The sequence below is a fragment of the Halichoerus grypus genome, chromosome 2, assembly GCF_964656455.1.
Source record: "Halichoerus grypus chromosome 2, mHalGry1.hap1.1, whole genome shotgun sequence".
NCBI classification, from domain to species: domain Eukaryota; kingdom Metazoa; phylum Chordata; class Mammalia; order Carnivora; family Phocidae; genus Halichoerus; species Halichoerus grypus.
Genome location: NC_135713.1, coordinates 173,891,119 through 173,910,933, shown reverse-complemented (window position 1 = coordinate 173,910,933; position 19,815 = coordinate 173,891,119). Strand labels below are relative to the sequence as shown.

General features: G+C 44.9%; 2 protein-coding genes across 12 annotated transcripts in view; one reads left to right on the top strand and one right to left on the bottom strand.

Annotated features, from left to right (window-relative positions):
- Positions 1 to 15,638, bottom strand: part of MYO19 (myosin XIX) — a 34,617-nt gene extending 18,979 nt beyond the window's left edge. For 4 of the 9 annotated variants that reach the window (XR_013444538.1, XM_078064051.1, XM_078064069.1 and 1 more), the window contains exons 1-6: positions 15,193 to 15,438; positions 14,345 to 14,501; positions 12,973 to 13,124; positions 9,932 to 10,070; positions 9,314 to 9,462; positions 7,488 to 7,601 (exon numbers count right to left, since the gene is read on the bottom strand). Coding sequence is in view for 6 of the 9 variants with exons in the window: in XM_078064051.1 (XP_077920177.1) it covers positions 7,488 to 7,601; positions 9,314 to 9,462; positions 9,932 to 10,070; positions 12,973 to 12,984 (414 nt within the window). In the remaining 3 variants the exon portion in view is untranslated. Of the gene's footprint in view, positions 1 to 7,487; positions 7,602 to 9,313; positions 9,463 to 9,931; positions 10,083 to 12,972; positions 13,125 to 14,344; positions 14,502 to 15,192; positions 15,439 to 15,507 lie in introns of those variants that run through there. The other 5 variants (XM_078064058.1, XM_036104756.2, XM_078064052.1 and 2 more) reach the window with 4 other exon arrangements.
- A 12-nt stretch (positions 15,639 to 15,650) lies between these two features.
- Positions 15,651 to 19,294, top strand: PIGW (phosphatidylinositol glycan anchor biosynthesis class W). Of its 3 annotated transcripts, none has more exons than XM_036104767.2 (2): positions 15,651 to 15,757; positions 17,451 to 19,294. In XM_036104767.2, exon 2 carries the CDS (start codon positions 17,463 to 17,465, stop codon positions 18,969 to 18,971), a length of 1,509 nt encoding a protein of 502 aa, XP_035960660.1. In that variant the 5' UTR covers positions 15,651 to 15,757; positions 17,451 to 17,462; the 3' UTR covers positions 18,972 to 19,294. The 3 variants fall into 3 exon arrangements, with proteins under 3 accessions (XP_035960660.1, XP_035960659.1, XP_077920224.1); XM_036104766.2 differs by lacking the exon at positions 15,651 to 15,757 and adding an exon at positions 15,830 to 15,987; XM_078064098.1 differs by lacking the exon at positions 15,651 to 15,757 and adding an exon at positions 16,035 to 16,349.
- The last annotated feature ends 521 nt before the right edge of the window (positions 19,295 to 19,815 follow it).

Sequence of the window (19,815 nt, the reverse complement as noted above, 5' to 3'; positions counted from 1 at the left end):
AATGAGGCACATTTTCACTTCCAATTGTTTGTTGCTAGGACATGGAAATACAATAGATTTTTATTTATTTTGTTTTTTAAAGATTTATTTATTTATTTGACAGAGAGAGCCATAGCGAGAGAGGGAACACAAGCAGTGGGAGTGGGAGAGGGAGAAGCAGGCTTCCTGTGGAGCAGGGAGCCCGATGCAGGACTCGATCCCAGGACCCCAGGATCATGACCTGAGCTGAAGGTAGATGCTTAACGAGTGAGTCACCTAGGCGCCCCAGATTTTTATTTATTTACTTTGTAACCTGTTACTTTGCTCAACTCTCTACACACCTCACTACAACTTCTTAGTTGTAGTAAATTTCTGTAAATTCTTTTAGCTCTTTCTATGAGGTGGGAGTTGTTCCCTTCTATTTTCTGAAAGACTGTGTAGAACTGGTTAACATTACCTCCTTAAATACTTGATAGAATTCACAAGTAAAGCCATCTGGGCCTGGAGCTGTCTTTGTGGCCAGGTTTATTACTATGACTTCGGCATCTTTCATTGATAAAGGCCTATATATTTCTTGTGTGAGCTCCAGCAGTTTGGGTCTTCCAAAAGATTTCTCCATTTCATCTAAATTGTAGAATTTATTGGAATAAAGTTGTTCATAATAATCTCTTACCAATCTGTAGGATCTATAGTGATATCTATTCTTTAATTCTGATACTGGTAACTTGTGAATTTTTCTCTCTTTTTAAAGTTTGACTAGAATGTTATCAATTTTATTAATCTTTTAAAAGATATGGCCTTTGACTTCATTTGTTTTGTTATTTTTGTTTCCTATTTTATTGATTTTTCACTTTATTTCCTTCTTTTTATTATTATTTAATTTAAACTCTAGTTAGGTGACAGTTCAATATTGATTTCAGGGGTAGAATTCAGTAGTTCATCATTTACATACAACATCCAGGGCTCATCGTAACAAGTGCCCTCTTTAATCCCCACCCACACACCTCCCTCCATCAACCCTCAATTTGTTCTCTACCTTCAAGAGTCTCTTATGGTTTGTTTCTCTTTTCTTCCCCCCTCCCATATGTTCTGTTTCTTAAATTCCATATATGAGTGAAATCCCATGGTATTTGTCTTGCTCTGACTGACTCATTTTGCTTAGCATAATATACTCCAGCTCCATCCATGTCATTGCAAATGGTAAGATTTCATTCTTTTTGATAGCTGAATTTTCCATCTTTTTTTTTAATTTAAATTTTAGGTAGTTAACATACAGTGCAATATTGGTTTCTTTTATTTCCTTCTTCCTTATTTTGGGTTTATTCTTTTTTCTCCTAGCTGCTTAAGGTGGAAGTTCAGATCACTAATTTGAGTTCTTTATTCTTTTCTAATTAAGCATTTAATGCTACAAATTTCCCTCTAAGCACTGTTATTTTTTTTAAAGATTTTACTTTATTTTTAAAGATTTTTATTTACTTATTTGAGAGAGAGAGAGAGAGAGAGAGCATGAGAGGGGAGAGGGTCAGAGGGAGAAGCAGACTCCCCGCTGAGCAGGGAGCCCGATGTGGGACTCGATCCCGGGACTCCGGGATCATGACCTGAGCCGAAGGCAGTCGCTTAACCAACTGAGCCACCCAGACGCACAGCACTGCTATTTTTTTAAAGCAGATTTTGATATGTCCTGTTTTCCTTTTCATTCAGTTCACAGTATTTTTCTAATATTCTTTGTGGTTTTATCTTTGCCCATAAGATATTTAGAAGGGTGTTAATTTCCAAATGCTTTGGGTATTTTCCAAGTATCTTTGTTACTTATTTTTAGTTCAATTCTACTCAGGACAGAGAACACAGTTTGCGTGATTTTAATCTTTTCAAATTGAGATTTGTTTTAATGGCTCAGAATATGGTCTGTTGGTGAGTGTATCATGTGTACTTGAAAAGAATGTTCAGGGGTGCCTGGGTGGCTCAGTCATTAAGTGTCTGCCTTCAGCTCAGGTCATGATCCCGGAGTCCTGGGATCAAGCCCTGCATCGGGCTCCCTGCTTGGCAGGAAGCCTACTTCTCCCTCTCCCACTCCCCCTGCTTGTGTTCCCTCTCTCGCTGTGTGTCTCTCTCTCTCAAAAAAATAGAATCTTAAAAAAAAAAAAAAGCTCAAATCTCAAACTATAATTTTGACTTTTTCAAGTTCTTTCAACTCTATCCACTTTTGCTTCATGTATTTTGAAACTGTACACATTTAGTATTATCTTCTTTTTTAAATTTTAATTTTTTTAGGAATCTCTACACCCAATGTGGGGCTTGACCTCAACCCCAAGATCAACAGTCACATGTTCTTTCTAACTAAGCCAGGCAGCTGCCCCTAAAATGTTCTTTGTTCTGTATAACTGCTTCAGCTTTCCTTTGATTAATATTGGAATGATGTATCTTTTTCTGTTTTTTTACCACGAACCTACCTGTATAATTATAGTGGGTTTTTTGAATACCTATAACTTGAGTCTTGCCTTAAAAAAAAAAAAGAAATCCAATCTGATGTTGTCTTTTCATTGGAGTGTTTAGTCTATATTCATTTAATGTAATAATCACTATGGCTGGGTTGAAATCTACCATCTTATTATTTCTTTGTGATTTGTTTCACATGATCTTTGTTACTTTTTTCTTCTTTTATGGTTGAATTTAGTACTTTTAAGATTCCATTGTATCTCCACAGTAAACTGTTACTATCTTTGCCTTAGAGTGAATTATTTTTGAGGTTTTTTTTTTTTTTTTTTTTAAAGATAGGGGGAGAGAGTTGGGGGGGAGGAACAGAGAGAATCTTAAGCAGGCTCCATGTGCAGTATGGAGTCTGACATGGGGCTCAATCTCACAACCTTGAGATCATGACCTGAGCCAAAAACCAAGAGTCAGTTGCCTAACCAGCTGAGCCACCCAGGACCCCCTAGAGAGAATTATCTTGTAGAGATAAAAAATAAGATATCACATCCCCAATGTTCTTTACTCCTTTGTATCAATCCAAATATTCACCTGCTTTCATAGTCCTTTGGCCTAAAGAACTTCCTTTAATGTTTCTTGTATACAGGTCTGCTGGCAATGAATTCCTTTAACTTTTGTTTGAAAGTCTTACTTCACTTCCATGGTTAAAAAAATTTTTAGGGGCGCCTGGGTGGCTCAGTTGGTTAAGCAGCTGCTTTCGGCTCGGGTCATGATCCCAGGGTCCTGGGATCGAGCCCCGCGTCGGGCTCCCTGCTCAGCGGGGAGCCTGCTTCTCCTTCTCCCTCTGCCTGCCTCTCTGCCTACTTGTGCTCTATCTCTCTGTCAAATAAATAAATAAAATATTAAAAAAAATGAAAGAAGCAAAGAATTAAAAAAAAAATTTTTTTTTAAAGTAATCTCCACACCCAAAGTGGGGCTTGAACTCATAACCCTGAGATCAAGATTGTATGCTCCACTGACTAGCCAGCTGGGCATCCTGTGTTCTCATTTTTTTAGATATTTTGGTATTTTTGCTGGTAATAGAATTCTAGGTTGGCAGATATTTTTTTCTTAAAAAAACAAAAAAACAAAAACAACTTTCCTTTTTATTAAGTAATATCTACACCCAATGTGGGGCTTAAACTCACAACCCTGAGATCAAGAGTTGCATGCTCTACCAACTGAGCCAGCCAGGTGCCCCAAAAGATATTTTCTTTCAGCATTTTTTTTTTTCTTTCAGCTCTTTAAAGATGTTGCTATTACCTTTGGACTTGCAGTTCTTGTTTGTGTTTGTTTTTGTTTTAAAGATTTATTTATTTTCTGGGGCGCCTGGGTGGCTCAGTCCTTAAGCGTCTGCCTTTGGCTCAGGTCATGATCCCAGGGTCCTGGGATCGAGCCCCATATTGGGCTCCCTGCTCAGCGGGAAGCCTGCTTCTCCCTCTCCCACTCCCCCTACTTGTGTTCCCTCTCTCGCTGTGTCTCTGTCAAATAAATAAATAAAATCTTAAAAAAAAAAAAAAGATTTATTTATTTTTTGAGAGCGAGCGAGCAAAAGAGAGCTAGAGAGAAAGAGCAAGCATAAGCAGGAGGGGCAGAGGGAGGGAGAGAGAACCTGAAGCAGAATCTGTGCTGAGTGCGGAGCCTGACGCAGGGCTAGATCCCATGACCCTGACATCATTACCTGTACTGAAACCAAGAGTCAGACACTCAACTGACTGCGCTACCCAGGCATCCCTGGGCTTGCAGTTTTTGAAAGATGCCCGTTGTCACTCTTATCTTTGTTCCTCTTTTTGTAATATTTGTTTTGCTGGTTCCCATAAAAGTTTTCTCCTTATGTTTGGTTTTCAGCAATTTGACTATAATGTGAAGTATGTTTTCTTTGTATTCATCTGCTTTTTGTTTTCTGAACTTCTTGGATCTGTGCCTGCCATCTTTTGTTCATTGTGTAAGATATCACCTCTGACCCATGTGTTCTCTTTCTCCTGGCACACCAAGAACAACTATGGTAGACCACGGGATACTGTACCATAGCTCTCAGATGTGCTTCTTTCTTTGTTTCTCAATTTGAATTATTTCTATTGATTTACTGTCAAATTCATTAATGTATTCATCTGCACGTCTGGTCTGTTGATAAGCATGAAGGAATTATTCATTATATTTTTAATTTTTATCATTTTCATTTAACTCTTTATAGTTTCCATATCTCTACTAAGGAATCTTTTCTAGAGACACTGACAAGCTCATGAGAAAAGTTATGGACATTCAGGGTCCCACAAGTTTAAAAAGTTACCTACAGTGAGGCTCCCTGGTTGATAATCCTATCCATAAAGATTCTAATCAGTTGCTGAATGAGGCATTTAATAATAATGCCTTATTCTTAAATATGAACAGAAACTTACTGATCATCAACTATTTGATAAACCTCTTTTACATGAATGACAAATATCACAACAAAGAAGGAAAAGGAACCAGAAGGAAACAGAGTCAATGCAAGGAGAAAACAAATAAAAATCATGAAGTATCCTCAAAAATAAGATACTGAATCTATGAAATAAGACTAGGATGGTGGGGGCTGCGGGGAATAATATTCAGAGAACAAGCGAGAACTCTTAGAATTAACCCTTTTTCAACAAAAAATTCAAAATTCAAAAAATTGGAAGGTAGAGAATATCTCCCAGAAGGTACAAAATATTAAGAGACGGAAAAATAAGTGAGAAAAATAAGAATATTAGACAATTAATCAAACGTCCTTCTAATAGGAGTTCCAAAAAGAGAGAATAGAAGGAAGGAAATTATTAAATTATTAGCTATAATACAAATTTCCCCAAATAAAGAACATGAGTTTTCAGGATAAAAAGACCCACACAAAATACCCAGCACAGCAAACGAAACAAAACAAAACAACCATACCAAGACATAGCACTTGAGTTTTAATACCTATAGATAAAAAAGACTATAAAAGCTTTTGGAAAGAAAAACAAATCGCCATTATGGACTGGGACTCTCTATCACAACACTCAAAAAATATAGAAGAAAAAAACCTTATAAATTTGGAAAGAAAATGGTCTCTAACCTGGAATTATAAAATCCAGCACGAGGTGCAACAACTCAAAAATCTGCCCTGCATGTAACTTTTCTAGGAAGCTACTAAAGAATGTACTCCATAAAAACAAGGCCATTAAGAAGTTGAAGCCATGGGCTCCAGCAATGGGTAGGGGTGGGGGTGTTGTCATAGGACAGAGGGCAACTTGGGGGATCCCCAGAGTGAGGCAGAGAAGCTCCCAGGTAATAACTGTGTGGCAATACCCCTTGGCAGCCACCAGTCCAGGTGGGAGCCAGAGATCTGGGCGCTCTGGGAAGAATATCACCAAGAAAAAAAAAAGGACTTGATGTACTTGCTGGTGGATAGGTGTTATCCAGCTTTGGTGACAGGTTTAGTAATAACTTAATAATAGGTATATAGAAACTAAACAAATGAAAAAACGGCAATTATTAAGTAGAGGGAAAGTAAAAATTATACAAAAAAGGATATTATACTGCTTTGCTGTGAACAATATACACATGGCTGTAATACTGCCTATTAATTAGAAATCGTGATATAATTATGTATGTATTTGGGGGCAGAGAAATAGGGCTAAAATCCTTATCAGAGTAGGAAATGAACGGATTAGGTAAAAAACTGAAAAATTAGTAACAATATAATGATGTTATTTAGAAATACAAATGCAAACACCCAAATAAACTGCTAGAAGATGTGAAAGTAGCTGCCTCTGGAGAGAGAAATAGTCTTGATAGATATGGGGTACGGCTGCTGTTTTTCTTTGTAAGCCTTGCAGTATTGCTTGATTTTTGAACTATGTAATTATGCTACTACTTATTAAACAACCACACAGACCCAGCAAAAGACCATAGCGGCTGCTCAATAAAGGGTTACTGAGCTCCAGTGGCATGGGTTTCAGGCCAGGTCCAGCCTCAGCTCCCCAGAGCAATTCTGGAGGACAGTGGGCTTCCTCTGGGGGCTGGGTATGAGCCACTGCACTGGCCAGTTTGAAAGAGCTCTTGAAGATCCTCTCCACACCCAAGTCCAAGCTGTCATCCCTGCAGCTGTCTTTCCTAGTGGACTAAGAGCCCCCTGAAAGCCATATGTTGCATTTTTCAGCTCTGTTCCTCCCCCTGCTACTCTTCAGTGGCTAGCCCATGGCCTAGAAGCTGGCAGGTACTCAGCGCTCGGCCATTCTCTCCTATGTAAGTACAGGCAGAGGCAGTTTCTGGTCTAAAAAATCCCTTGTGAAGGTACAAGCATTGTGGAAAAAGTGGGGTGGCTGGGTGAGCCTTGGCAAGAAGGTGGCGAGGCCTGGCCCGGTGGCCTCCTCTGACCAGCTGTGCAACTCCTTAACTATCCTTGTGCAACATTCTGTCTCAGCTGTGGTGGTTCTGGCACCTAGGGGGCCACATGACCGCATCAAGTGCTTCTGTCCTTCCCCCCAGCCAGCCCAGGGCACCGTGGTTGCCAGCACGGGCAACCCAGAGGGTACAGGTGGGCTACCCCAGTAACCCCTTCCTACGAGTCACCCCAGCTACTTTTAGAGGAGTGCTGCTATGTGCCAAGCATACCAAGTGCCTATGTGCACTGGTCCATTTAACTCTCGTAGGAGTCCCAGGACTTACATGCTGGTCCTCCTGTCCCTGTCGTGTTACAAATGGAAGAACTGAGGTTTGCAGAACCTAAATACCTTTCCGATGTGCTCTTAACCGTATTCTGGAATCCCCAATACCTAACTTTTGTTTCCAGTGGTGTTAGAGCTGAGACCTTTGAGGAGAAACTGAAGGCTGAGAGAAAAAGTATCCACCCAAGGTTACATGGAAGAGCCTGGACTAGAACCCCATCTCTTGACTTCTTGCCGAGTGCTTGCTCACCACTGCACACTGACTCCCTGCTTGAGCCAGCCTATCTGGGAATGATTAGGCAGCAGCAGAACTCCACAAGGAATGACCTCCTCCCTCTCTGCCCACCCCACCAGTCACGAAAGAGGCCCTCCTACCTTTCCAGCACCACTCTCTCCGCTGACAATAATAGACTGGTTGACTGGCTCAATCAGGCCCTTGACATTCCTGTAGGTCTGTTCACCCACAGTGAAGATGTGGGGCTTCAGTTTCTAAAACATCAAGGGGTGAAAGGTCACATGAGGGAATGCCTGTCTCCAAGGAGTGGTTGATCCAATGATGGCTGAGATGGGGAGGCTTCCTCTAGAAAAATCTCCTGGATGTAGCAGTGTTAGACCCAACTGCGGGACCCTATGGTGCCTATATCCGCTCATCTTTTAGTATGGAAGCAGCGCTGGCCTTGACCAGTCTATGACCTTAACACTTTGTCCTCCCATTTTATTTTACCTTAATAGTCTTATTCTGCTTAGTATTTTATGTTACTATACTTTGCAGCACGCAAAGAACTTTCCTACAAGTTACTGCCTAAAAAATCTATCCATTAGTTGGATAGCTAATCCTATTTTATGGACGAGAAATCTGAGGTTTGGAGGGGTTAAATAACCTTCCCAAGGCCACTCAGCAAGTAAAGGCAACTATGTGATTTGAATTCCTAGGCCATGATTCTTCTTTCCACCCACAAATATTAATTATCCTCAATGTGCTGGGCATTAAACTGGGCACTGGGGAAACAGGAAACCATGACATGGCTTTTGCCTTTGAAGAGGCTGTCAGTGAGATATGGGCTCTCAGGGAAGACTTGGACACTTAACCATGCATGAGCTTCCAAGGGCCAGGCCATCTGCACAATGCCTGGCCAGCCCGCACTGCCCGTCCAGCAATCACCCCCTACCCAGCTTCCTGGAGAGAAGGTACTGTTGTGGATAATGTCAGAGCCATCCCTCTCTGCACCTGCCTCTGCCCCAGCCCCTTCTTCCCTGAACTGTTAAAAACCTCCAACTGTTCTCCCTATATCTTGTTTCACCTTCCTGAACTTGACTCCCCCAACTTCCCGAGTAATTATCCCCATGGTGGGCTCCAGTCAGTCCCTCCAGCCCTGGGGAAGCAGCACTGCGCATACATTCTGCCTGCTGTGGTGCCTCAGACCCTTCGCCAGCAGCCCTGGCTTATCTCATCTATTGTCTCTCTCCCTGACAGCACCCTTCTTTTTTTTTTTTTTTTTTTTAAAGATTTTATTTATTTATTTATTTGAGACAGCGAGAAAGGGAACACAAGCAGGGGGAGTGGGAGAGGGAGAAGCAGGCTTCCCGCCGAGCAGGGAGCCTGATGCGGGGCTCGATCCCAGGACCCTGGGATCATGACCTGAGCCGAAGGCAGACGCTTAACGACTGAGCCACCCAGGCGCCCCTGACAGCACCCTTCTTGCCAGCAGGTTGGCTCTTGCCTCTCTCTGAAGACATCATGCACTTAAACACCAGCTAGCCTATTCCCTGCCTGCACCACCTCCAACCCCATCAGAATTTATTCCTCTCATTCCTCCCACTGAGAGGAACAAATGCTGAATTTTCTAGGGCACTCCTTATTATACATGATTTTATTCTTTCCCCAAAAAATGGTTCATTAAATACACAAATATACCTTTGTAAATCCTTCCCTCTTAATAAAGTCACAAACAAGAAAAAAGTCCATTATCCTATGTCCTTATTTTAGGTTCCAAACTCAGTTAAAAAAATATTTCTCTCTCACTTGGCACCTACTGTCATGTGTCCAAAATTCTTCGACTGCCTGGTGGGCAGGGCTGTGGCACCAGCAGATTCTGGATGACTGCATGGCTGGTGAATAGATGGATAATGACAGGGAAGCTGCAAGGAGGCCCAGGGGGATATGGCGGAGCCCTGAGGCCCAGGAAGTGGCTGAGCCTTACCCGGGGCTGAGGCGCAGCGTGGTACTCTCTCATCAGTGCTGGTGAGTAGAGCTGAGGGACGGCCTTGAAGGGGTTCAGAGCGACCAGGGTGCAGCCAGCATTGGTGTAGAACGTGTCTGCTGCGTACCGAGCCTGCAAACACCTCAGGACTGAGGCAGAGGCACCTTTAGCAAACTCTGGCTCAAATACAGACCCAACTGCCCACACAGACAAACACTGGCCTAACAGTGTTACCTTTGCAATTAGCCAAGTGCCTTTAGATCCCAGCAGCTCCCTGATGGATAGGTACAAGATCTAATTAAGATGAGCCCCAAATCTGGAGCAAAGTCTGCCCTGGGGAGCCTGGGCGCAGCTGCCAGGCAGACGTCTGGAGCAGCCCACCGGCTCAAGGTCAGGAGTCCTGCCTGCCTTGGTCTGGCCAGGGGAAGCTGTGCGAACGACCCACATCACACCCCTACCCTCTTGGAGACAGCCCTTTTTTTAAAGATTTTATTTGTAAGTAATCTCTACACCCAACGTGAGGCTCAAACCCACAGCCCCGAGATCAAGAGTTGCACGCTCCACCAACGGAGCCAGCCAGCACCAAGGGGTGCCTCTTGAGGACAGGGAGGCCCATACCTGTCTCCGGTGTCACGGGATTCACCTTGGTGAGGTCATCCAGCTGGTGCAGCGGGACTTCCCCGCTCAGGAACTCCCGCAGGTCTTCTCTGAGGGATTCCCCTCCTTGGGCACCAGAGCCTGAACTGTGGCCATGAACCTGAGAGGCCATGAGAAGAGGGCCATGAAAGCTGGGACTGAGGCCAGCTGGCAGCAATGTAGGGGTGGGGGCCTGAGGAGCAGGAGAACAGGCCTCTAGTATCATTGGATTCAAACTTCAGTTCTGCCACTTACTAAGCCTGTGAACCTGGGTAAGTTACTTAACTTCTCTGAGCCACAGCTTCTTTATTTGTAAATAAAGGAAAATAAAACCAGTTCGCAGGGCTACTGGACAGAAAAATAAGAGATACACAAAGCACTTGGTGCCTGGCACACAGTGTGTACTCAATAAATGAACAAATGCTATCCCCTCTCCTCTGAACAAGCTCCAGCTTCCAGGCTGGCCAGCTAGGGGTGGGGCCCAAGGTGGGGGGCTGCTACAGGGGATCATAACCCCCCCCCCAAAAAAGAACCATGGCTTGGGCTTTTGAAAGAGACCATTGAGCTTGTGATGAAAAACCAGCTGTGAGGTAGCCCCATGCCTTCATCACTTGGCTCTCGGGGCTTAAATTTAGCCTGGCTGTTTAGTTAGTTTCCTCTGCCCTGGGTCTACTTGAGAGGGAGCCTGGCTTGGAAGTTGGATGAGGTTAAAAATAGGCACAAAGGGGAAAAGGCTGTTTCTCTTTCGCCCTCGCCGATCCTTGATGCCAACACTTTCCACGTGTTTCCTCTTTCCAAATTCCTCCCATGGTCTCATTTTTCCTCTGATCTCTCTGGAGACTGCAGGGAAGATGGGGTGGGGAGTAGGAGAAGACAGTAAGTAGTACCTGGCTGAAATCTGCTTTTGGAGAAAGGAGTCTGTAATAGGACTGTGTAGGTTTCCAATGAGATTAGTGAACCCTAAAAGTTCAAACCCCTCAAGCCAAGGTGTCAAGTGTCATCTGAGAGGCCCAGCAACAAGTTTCTTTCCAAAGATGTTGCCTGTTCTCTGAATTTGGGCCCACCATAATCCACAAGGCAGGCTCTTGGCCTCCAGGATAAAGGCTGAGGTCAGAGCACGGCTGGATCCATGCAAATCCCTTTGCTCTGGGCGGGGGGAATCACAAGCCGAGCCATAATTTATGATTAGCTCTGATCCAACCAGAGAAGTAGCTAAGTATAATGGTCAAGAGCCTAGACCTTAAAGCTAGATTCCCTGGATTTGAATCCTGATTCTACCACTTACTAGTTGTACAATGTTATGTAAATTTCTTAATCTCTCTGTGCTTCAATTTTCCCATCTATAAAATGGGAATGCTGGTAGCACCTAGGTCAGACACTAATAAGCACATCAAGTATTTAGAGAAGGCACCTGTATATGCACCCAAAATTAGCTATTATTATTCTTTTAAAAACAGCTCTCCTTCAATTATGCAGTGATATATCAAGGCCTAAAAAGCACACATGCCTCTTTAGCCTGCAATTCTTTTAGAAAACGATCCTATGTAAAGGCCATAAGAATATTCAGTATATTTTGAGCTATTTATAGTCGTAAAAAAGTTGAAAACAACCCACATGTCCTAATGGTGGACAATTTACAGTATATCCTTACAATGGAATAAAGCAGGTTACAAAAAACTATGTAGCTTCAAATATTTTAAAAATACATATTTAGAGGAAAAATAAAGGATATTTTCTAAAATGTTATCTCTGGTTAGTGTAATTATGGGTAATTTTAATGTTCCTTTTGCTTATATTTTCCACATTGCTTACAGTGAATGTGACCTTGAATAAGTCAATAACCTCTCTGAGTTTCATCTCCAAAACGGGGATATAGTAGCACCGTACATATAACACTGTAACTTGCTTGAGGACTAAACAAAATTATTCATGTAAAATGCTTAGAACAGTAGCTACTACTTAGGTAGGGCTCAATACAGAGCAGCTGCTAGTATGGTTATGATGAACATTACTGCTTTTTTCATTAAAAATAAATAAATAAATAAATAAATAAAAAGTTTAAACAAACAAAAAAAGCCCAGAGCAGACAATTGTCCTGCCAGCTTCTCTCCAGTCTCAAGCTCATTTCATAAGACAAAAGTCTGGAAGATGATCAAGCAGTAGTGTCTACCAGGGCTCCCTTGAGGCTGGCTGGCTTTCCTCTTGGTCATCCCGATAAGTCTCAGGCACCTACCTGCCTGGGACTCCACTAGACTGTGAGCTCCTGGAGAGCAGGTATCATCTTAAACATCTGCCTCAGCCCGGTGCCTGGCCACATTTTGTAAATAAAAATTCAGCAAATATCTACCTACTGACATTCTCTTTGGACCGAGAGCTGCACGAGAAGGATGATATGGACAGGAGATGCGTGATTTGGAATCCTGAAGGCCTGGGGCCATAGTAGCCTTTTTAGAGAGGCAGAGGCCTGGAGTAAGGGCAGGTTTCATGCTGCAGTAGCAATTCCCCCACCACACGCTTCCTGATCCATTCATCAGACTCCTATATTTCCACATAGGCATCTTCACCCACTGACCCCTCTGCTTGGACTGCTTACTTCCCTTCTCCACCTGGCTAATTCCTACATATTCTTTAAGGTTCAGCTTCAAAGAATACCTCCTCTTGGAAGGCTCAGGCTTCCACTGTACCTCAGCAGTTCAGGCTGGCAGGGACATCTCTCAGGACTCCCTCACTGGTTCAGACTTGTGAAGTCACCAGAGTGCCCTAAGGATTCCCCTCCCCATCCCATCTTACTCATCCCAGGAAAAAGAGCTAAAGACCACAACAGGAGAGATTCAAGTTAGGTATCAGGAAAAGCTTCTCAATGATAGGTGAAAGGCACTGGAGTGACTACGTGAAGAGAGAAAAGGTCTTTCTTCTTTCTTCCTTCCAGGTCAGGGTAAGTGGCATCTTCATTCAGCTAAGTGACAGATGGGAAAGTGCCTTAGATGCTTCAGGGCCTAGGTTACCTAAGGGTGAGGTTTTACCTGCTGGAGCATCTTGCTTCAGTGTGGTCAGCCAGGGTTCTGGGTCACAGGCACAAAGAGTGCTATCCACCTGGTCATGGGGGCACAGGTTGGAACATAGGTCCAGTAAAAGGCTCAGTTCTGGAGGAATCTGAGATGAATCACCTCAGAGCCTATGACATGAGAGAGAAGACAAGGGCCAAACACAGGTGAGGGCTTCTTCAGGGTGACTCACTCCAGCTCCTCCCGCCAAGCAAGAACAATCAAAATAAGAATCAGGGCGAGCCTGGGCAGAGAGGGAAAGTCTGTCCTATCCCCTGCCAATTAGGAAACGGGAAACTTTTATGAGAGCCTCCAGAGGCTCCCCGGGCTCTTCAGGGGCAGTTTTACTACAGAGGTTTGGGGTGGGGCTGCATATGTTCTGAGTCAGTGTGCTGTGGAGAATGGAGACACTGGGAGACAGAGAAGTCTCATGCCCTACCCTCTCCACTGGACAGAAATATCCTATTTTTGTATAGCCAGTAATTGATAGACCAGGGAGGCTAGAGTCAATTCTTGATGCTCTAGGAAAGTTGTTGTGTGGGAGCAAAATTATAGCTCATTCACAGGAAAGCCGTATCACCTTCCTGGCCCACTTTGATCCTTTATCTTGAACATGGGGGTAGTAAAATCTACCTCACAAGGAGTGGTTGTGAAGGTCAATGATGTCATGGAGTACAAATCTGAATATTCAGTCATAGGGGGAATATTGTTATTAATAGTAAGGACTACCGAGGATGGATAATCCATTTGGCGACACTAATCAGGTAGAACAGCCCAGTGTCAACTTTAAAAAGGCAAGGATTTCAGAGGAGGAAAATCTGAGAGGGGGGTGTTGTGAGGCTATACCTAGACCAATCGCTGAAAAACTGTAAGTGACCCTAAGACTCAAAATATCCCAGGCCTCACACCTTCCTAGCAAGGAGGGATGAGGACGAGGGGTGTCTGTAATGGATGGACCCTGGCGGAGACTTGTTTGAGGCTCTGAATACATCTAGCACGTGAAAGAATTCAGGGATAGGGACTTCATGCAAACTGAAAAAAGGACAGAGAAGAGCATCAGGAATGTGTTGGATACATTCACCTTGCACACCGATCATATGCTGCCCAAGGGACAGCCGTGGAGAGGGCAACCCCAGAGTCAAGGAAAACAAAGCTCCCTCACCTGGAAGCTCATTTTAAGAGAGAGGATCAGGGGAGCATAATAGGTTGTGGAGTTAGAAATCAAAGCCCACAACTCCTCCAAGGCAGATCACAAGAGCTCTCTAAGCCTTATTCCATTTACTCGTTTGCAAAAAGGAATACTAATACCTACACCTCAAAACACTGAGTTAAGGATCAAATGGGCTAGTACCTCAGAGAACGCCTTGCAAATGTTGGTTATTATGATGCAGCGTCCGTTCCCAGCCAAAGTCAAGTCAGATTAGAGCGGTTTTCTCCAGTTCTCCCAGCTCTTGCTCTCCCCCAGCTTCGCGGTTACCAGCCAAGACTTTCTGGAAAGGGTGTGACCACTGTGGGCAGAAGGAAGATGGTAATGAACAGATATAACACCAAGTCAAGGCAAGAGGCAACCTGATCACTAGCTCCTCCTCCTCCCCAGCCTCAGGTTCGTCCTCCGCTTGGAGGACAGTGGGAGCGCACGCGAGAAGAGCTGGGTAAGGGTCCTGGGAACCCAGCTGGATCCGCCCCCAGCTTCCCTGCGGGAACAAAGACTCCCTTTCTGGACGAAGTGCCCGCAGGGACGAGGGCTGGGACGCCGCTCCGGAAGCACCTGGCACGGGGAGAGTATGCCCTTCCCTGGAAGGTGGATGTGACCCCAGCCAAGGGCGCGGCTGCCCTGACGCTTACCCGGGCCAGCTGCCCCTTCCCCGGTCCCTAGGATTGCGAAAAGAAGGGCAGGAGACGGGACTCAGCCTCCCAGCTGAAACCCTTCCCCAACCCCGGGCCGCCTCCTGCCAGCAAGGTGGAGAGGTGGAGGGGGGACCACGAAAGGTTCTTGTTCTAGGCAAGTGCCAAGAGCTGGGCTACCCCCTGCTGAGATACGAGACGGTCAAAAAGGAAATGGGAAAGGGTAGGCAAACGGCGCTTTGGAAAAAGAGGAGGAAGACGCCCTCCGTTCCTCTGCGCTCCAGGGGCAAACCGGCCTCCCTGCCTTTTCGGGGTCGCGAAGCGCTTCAGACCTGGGCTGGGGGTGACACTCACCGGTCCCACGGCCTGAGCCGCCGAGCGCGCGGCCCCCGCCAAGCCCGACTGGAAAGGCAGGCGGGCGGGCTGGGAGAGACGGCGGGAAGAGCCCGGGGAGGGGAGGGAAGAGGAGAGGGCGGGAGCGAGCCGGGGAGGAGAGGAAGCCGGGACCGCCAGAGCGCACCGGCCGCCCGCCGCTCTGGCCCAGTGGCCGGGAGCCAGCCGGCTCCTCCCCCGGGGCGGGGCGCGCACTGGGAGCCGGGCGCACGTGGCCCGCCCTGGACGCCTGGGTCGAAGTTAGGGGCTCCAGCTAGGACAAAGTATTTTGAGAACCTGGGCTAAGATGGGGTTGAGACGCCGGCCTCCCGTATTCCGGCAGGAGGCGCGCGGGAGGCAGGGCCTCCGGGGCCTCACAGGGCCTGGGGTCCTTCAGTAGAGGACGCCGTGGTCGAACACTGAGCCGGGCCCTCTGACCCCACCACTCTGAGAGACTCGTCGTGGGGTTCGAGGGGCGGCGGTGAAGCGCGTGACGCGTCTGCTCCGGGCTCCACCGACGGACCTGGGCGCGGCAGGCCCACCATAGGCAAGAACTAGCGCGGGGTGCCTACGCGGCTAGGAAACGGGCTCCGGTCTTGGGCGGGACGCGCGCGCGCGGAATCAGCCGGCCCGGAAGCGCAGGCCGCCCCACGTCGGCCGGAAGCGCGGCTCGGGAGGCGGAAGCGGGTTGCTCCCGCATGGCTCTGCGGTTGCGTTGGGAGTCGTGCAGCAGGGACCATGTAGACGGCCGGCTGCGGGGGCGCCGGGACACCGAAGGCACGTGAGGTGTAAGGGCCGGCGCGGCCGTGGCGCGTGTCAGTCAGGAAAAGGATTCCTTTATTTCTAAAAGCCAGTCGATTCAGATCGGTTTGTTATCGAGAGGAATTGTTGCTGGCTCAGGCCGTCAGGCATGCGTGCATTCATTTGTTCTACATGGTTCTGGTTTGGCCAACAAACGTGTTCTTTCTGTGTGCCACTTTAAAGACATTGAAATATGAGAGAGGTATTTTACATCCCTTTGAAACCACGAACACTAGTGTGTGCCATACGCCCAGGCCTCCCCCGCCCCGCCCCCTTCCCCAGGATTAGCATCCATTCTACCCGTCTACACTTAATCTGAAAGCATGGCTGTGACTGAGGTAAGGAGCAGCCTGGGGCTCAGGATGTCTTTGGAGGACTAGTATTTTGTCTTGGAGGCAATGGGTTCAGAGAGGCTCTTCACACAAACCAAGGTCTCCAACTCCAAGGTGTACTTAAATACCTTCTCCTTATCCTCTGATTTGACTTGAAGTCATTAGTTAAATGTATTCAGTTTGCATTACAAAATTTTAATAACCTATCCTAATGCTTTGTAATAGGAATTCCTATCTGTGATTCCATTTTCAGGGTGTATATGCCAAATTAATTTTCTTTGTGAGTCTGCCTTATACAGAGAATAGCTTTTTAACCAATGATTTCATACTATTAGCATGACATTCTTATCCTTTTTTAAGATTTTATTTATCTGAGAGAGAGTGAGCGCGAGAGAACACAGAGGGAGAGGGAGAAGCAGACTCCCCGCCGAGCAGAGAGCCTGAGGCAGCACTGGATCCCAGGACACTGGGATCACGACCTGAGCCAAAGGCAGATGGTTACCCGACTGAGCCATCCAGGGCCCCCCCCCCCCCTTTTTTTTTTTTTTTTAGATTTGAGAGAGTGAGAGCACTAGCGGGAGAGGGAGAGAATTTCAAGCAGACACTGTGCTGGGCGCAGAGCCGGTGGGGGGCGCTCAATCTCAGGATCCTGAGATGAGGACCTGAACTGAAACCAAGAGTGGGATGCTTAACCCAGTGCGCTACCCAGGTGCCCTGACATTCTTATCCTGATGTGTTAGCCTTCTTCCCACAATCCTTGGGGGAGGAATCACAAATTCTATTTTCTGCCCTGATTTGAAATCATTAGGCCTTAAGTTCTGCTCTGAAATCTAGGAATATGAGTAAAATCGGGGGCACTGGGTGGGACAGTCAGTTAAGCGTTAGACTCTTGGTTTCAGCTCAGGTCATGATCTCAGGGTCTTGAAATCAAGCCTCATGTCAGGCTCTGAGCTCAGTGAGGAGTCTGCTAAAGTTTCTCTCTCCCTCTGCTCCACCCCGCGCACACATGCTCTAATAAATCTTAAAAACAAAGTAAAATTAAGTCATATATATGCCTATTCCACAAGAACATTGCTTTTCCAATGTATCCCTTTGCTCTTATCACAGGAAGAAGAAAAAATGTCTCAAAAGCAGATGAAGGAAGCTTTTGTCAGTAACCACAATGGAACCAGTGTGCTGGAAGTCACCCAGGGCCTGTGCTTACCTGCATTCTGTATCCTGTGCAGAGGGCTTCTGATCATTCTCTCACAGCACTTGTGTTCTTCACATACCTGGAAAACTAGATTCTTCATTGACTTTGTTTTCCTAATAGTTCCCCTGGTGGCCACTTTGACCATTTTGTCTTCATTTGTCGTCCTTGAGCACCTTGCTGTAATTATCCTTGGGGCAGGGCTATTCTATCAAATATACTGCAGGAGAACTTGCTGTGCCAGAATGCCTGTCCAGAAAATACTTGAAAAATTCATGAAAATCAGTCTAGAATCAGAATATGTTCCAGCCATCTCTTGTTTCCGTGTAATTAACAGTGCATTTACTGCTATTGCCATTTTGGCTGTGGACTTCCCACTTTTTCCCAGAAGATTTGCCAAAACTGAGCTCTATGGGACAGGAGCAATGGATTTTGGAGTAGGAGGTTTTATTTTTGGGACTGCAATGGTTTGTCCAGAAGTTAGGAGAAAATACACGGAAGGGTCCAGATTTTATTATCTTACAAAGTCCTTGTACTCTGTTTGGCCATTAGTTTTCCTAGGAGTAGGACGATTAGTCATTATAAAATCCATAGGCTATCAGGAACATTTAACTGAGTATGGAGTTCACTGGAACTTTTTCTTTACCTTAGTAGTTGTGAAACTGTTAACATCACTGCTTTTGATTATTTTTCCTCTAAATAAATCCTGGATTGTGGCCATCAGCACTATTGTGTTATACCAGCTAGCCCTCGACTTTACCCCACTGAAAAGGTTAATTTTATATGGCACTGATGGTAGTGGCACAAGGATTGGTTTATTAAATGCCAACCGAGAAGGAATAATCTCTACCTTGGGGTATGTGGCAATTCATATGGCTGGTGTGCAAACAGGGTCATATATGCTTAAAAAAAGATCACATGTCAAAGACTGGATAAAAGGAACGTACTGTATTCTGCTGACAGCTATTAGCCTCTTCATATCTCTTTACATAGTTCAGGTAAATGTAGAAGTAGTATCTCGGAGAATGGCCAATTTAGCCTTTTGTATTTGGATAGTTGCTTCTAGCCTGATCCTTCTTAGTAGTTTATTACTGGGTGATATAATTTTGAGTTTTGCAAGATTTCTAATTAAAGGGGCTGTAGTACCATGTTCTTGGAAACCAATCCAGTTGTCTGCCACAAATAAAAAGCATTCAGAATCTCTAGTCTCTGAAGCTGAAAGAAAGGAACCCAGTCTTTGTTTAATTACAGCTATGAACAGAAACCAGTTAATTTTTTTCTTGCTGTCAAATATAACTACTGGTCTGATCAACCTGTTGGTAGATACATTATACAGCAGTACCTTGTGGGCCTTAATTGTGCTCAATCTCTATATGTTTACCAACTGTTTAGTTATATATGTGTTACACTTGCAAGATAAGACTATAAAATTGTGGTGATAAGCATAGGTACAAAGTACTTGTGTTACAAAAATATTATTTTAATGAGGAAGAATATTAAATGTGAAGAAAGTGGGCTTTTGGCAACCCAGTGCTAACCATATTATAGAATTGAGTTTCAATCCTCTGTAATAGTAGTGATGCTTACTGTTTTAATGTATCCTAACACCATATAATTTTAAAGAAACTGCAGTCGTGACACTGAAAGAGGGTAGGGAGGAGGATTTTTACTTTCCATCTTATATCACAAACCATTCTGTATTTTTTTATTGTATGACTTTGTAATAAAATTTACATTAAAACATCTCAGCATGATCGTGAAATTGTCAACACTTCTTTATATATTTTTTTTTAAGATTTTATTTATTTGACAGAGAGAGTGAGCACAAGCAGGAGAGTTGGAGAAGCAGGCCCCTCAATGAGCAGGGAGCCTGATGTGGGGCTTGATCCCAGGACCCTGGGATCATGACCTGAGCCAAAGGCAGAAGCTCAACCAACTGAGCCACCCAGGCACCCCTGTCAACACTTCTTTACTGCTCAATTTTAACCTATTAAAAACGCCTACGTATAAGAAAGCAGGTGTTGACAACCAAACACTTATATACTATAAAGTCAGAAAACAATTAAATGCTCCAAAGAATGGACTGAATTGCGCGATGTAGTTTACATGCCTAGTAATTACGAGGTAATAGTTTTACTTCAGGACTAATTATTTTTTTTTAGCAACTCTGCTAGGGATGATAAGCAGGTTTCTTGGTATCTTGGAGCTTGTAATCCAGTGGGGAAACAGACATTGAACAACCATTACAAACTGTGGTAAGTCATGAAGTATAGGTTACCAAGA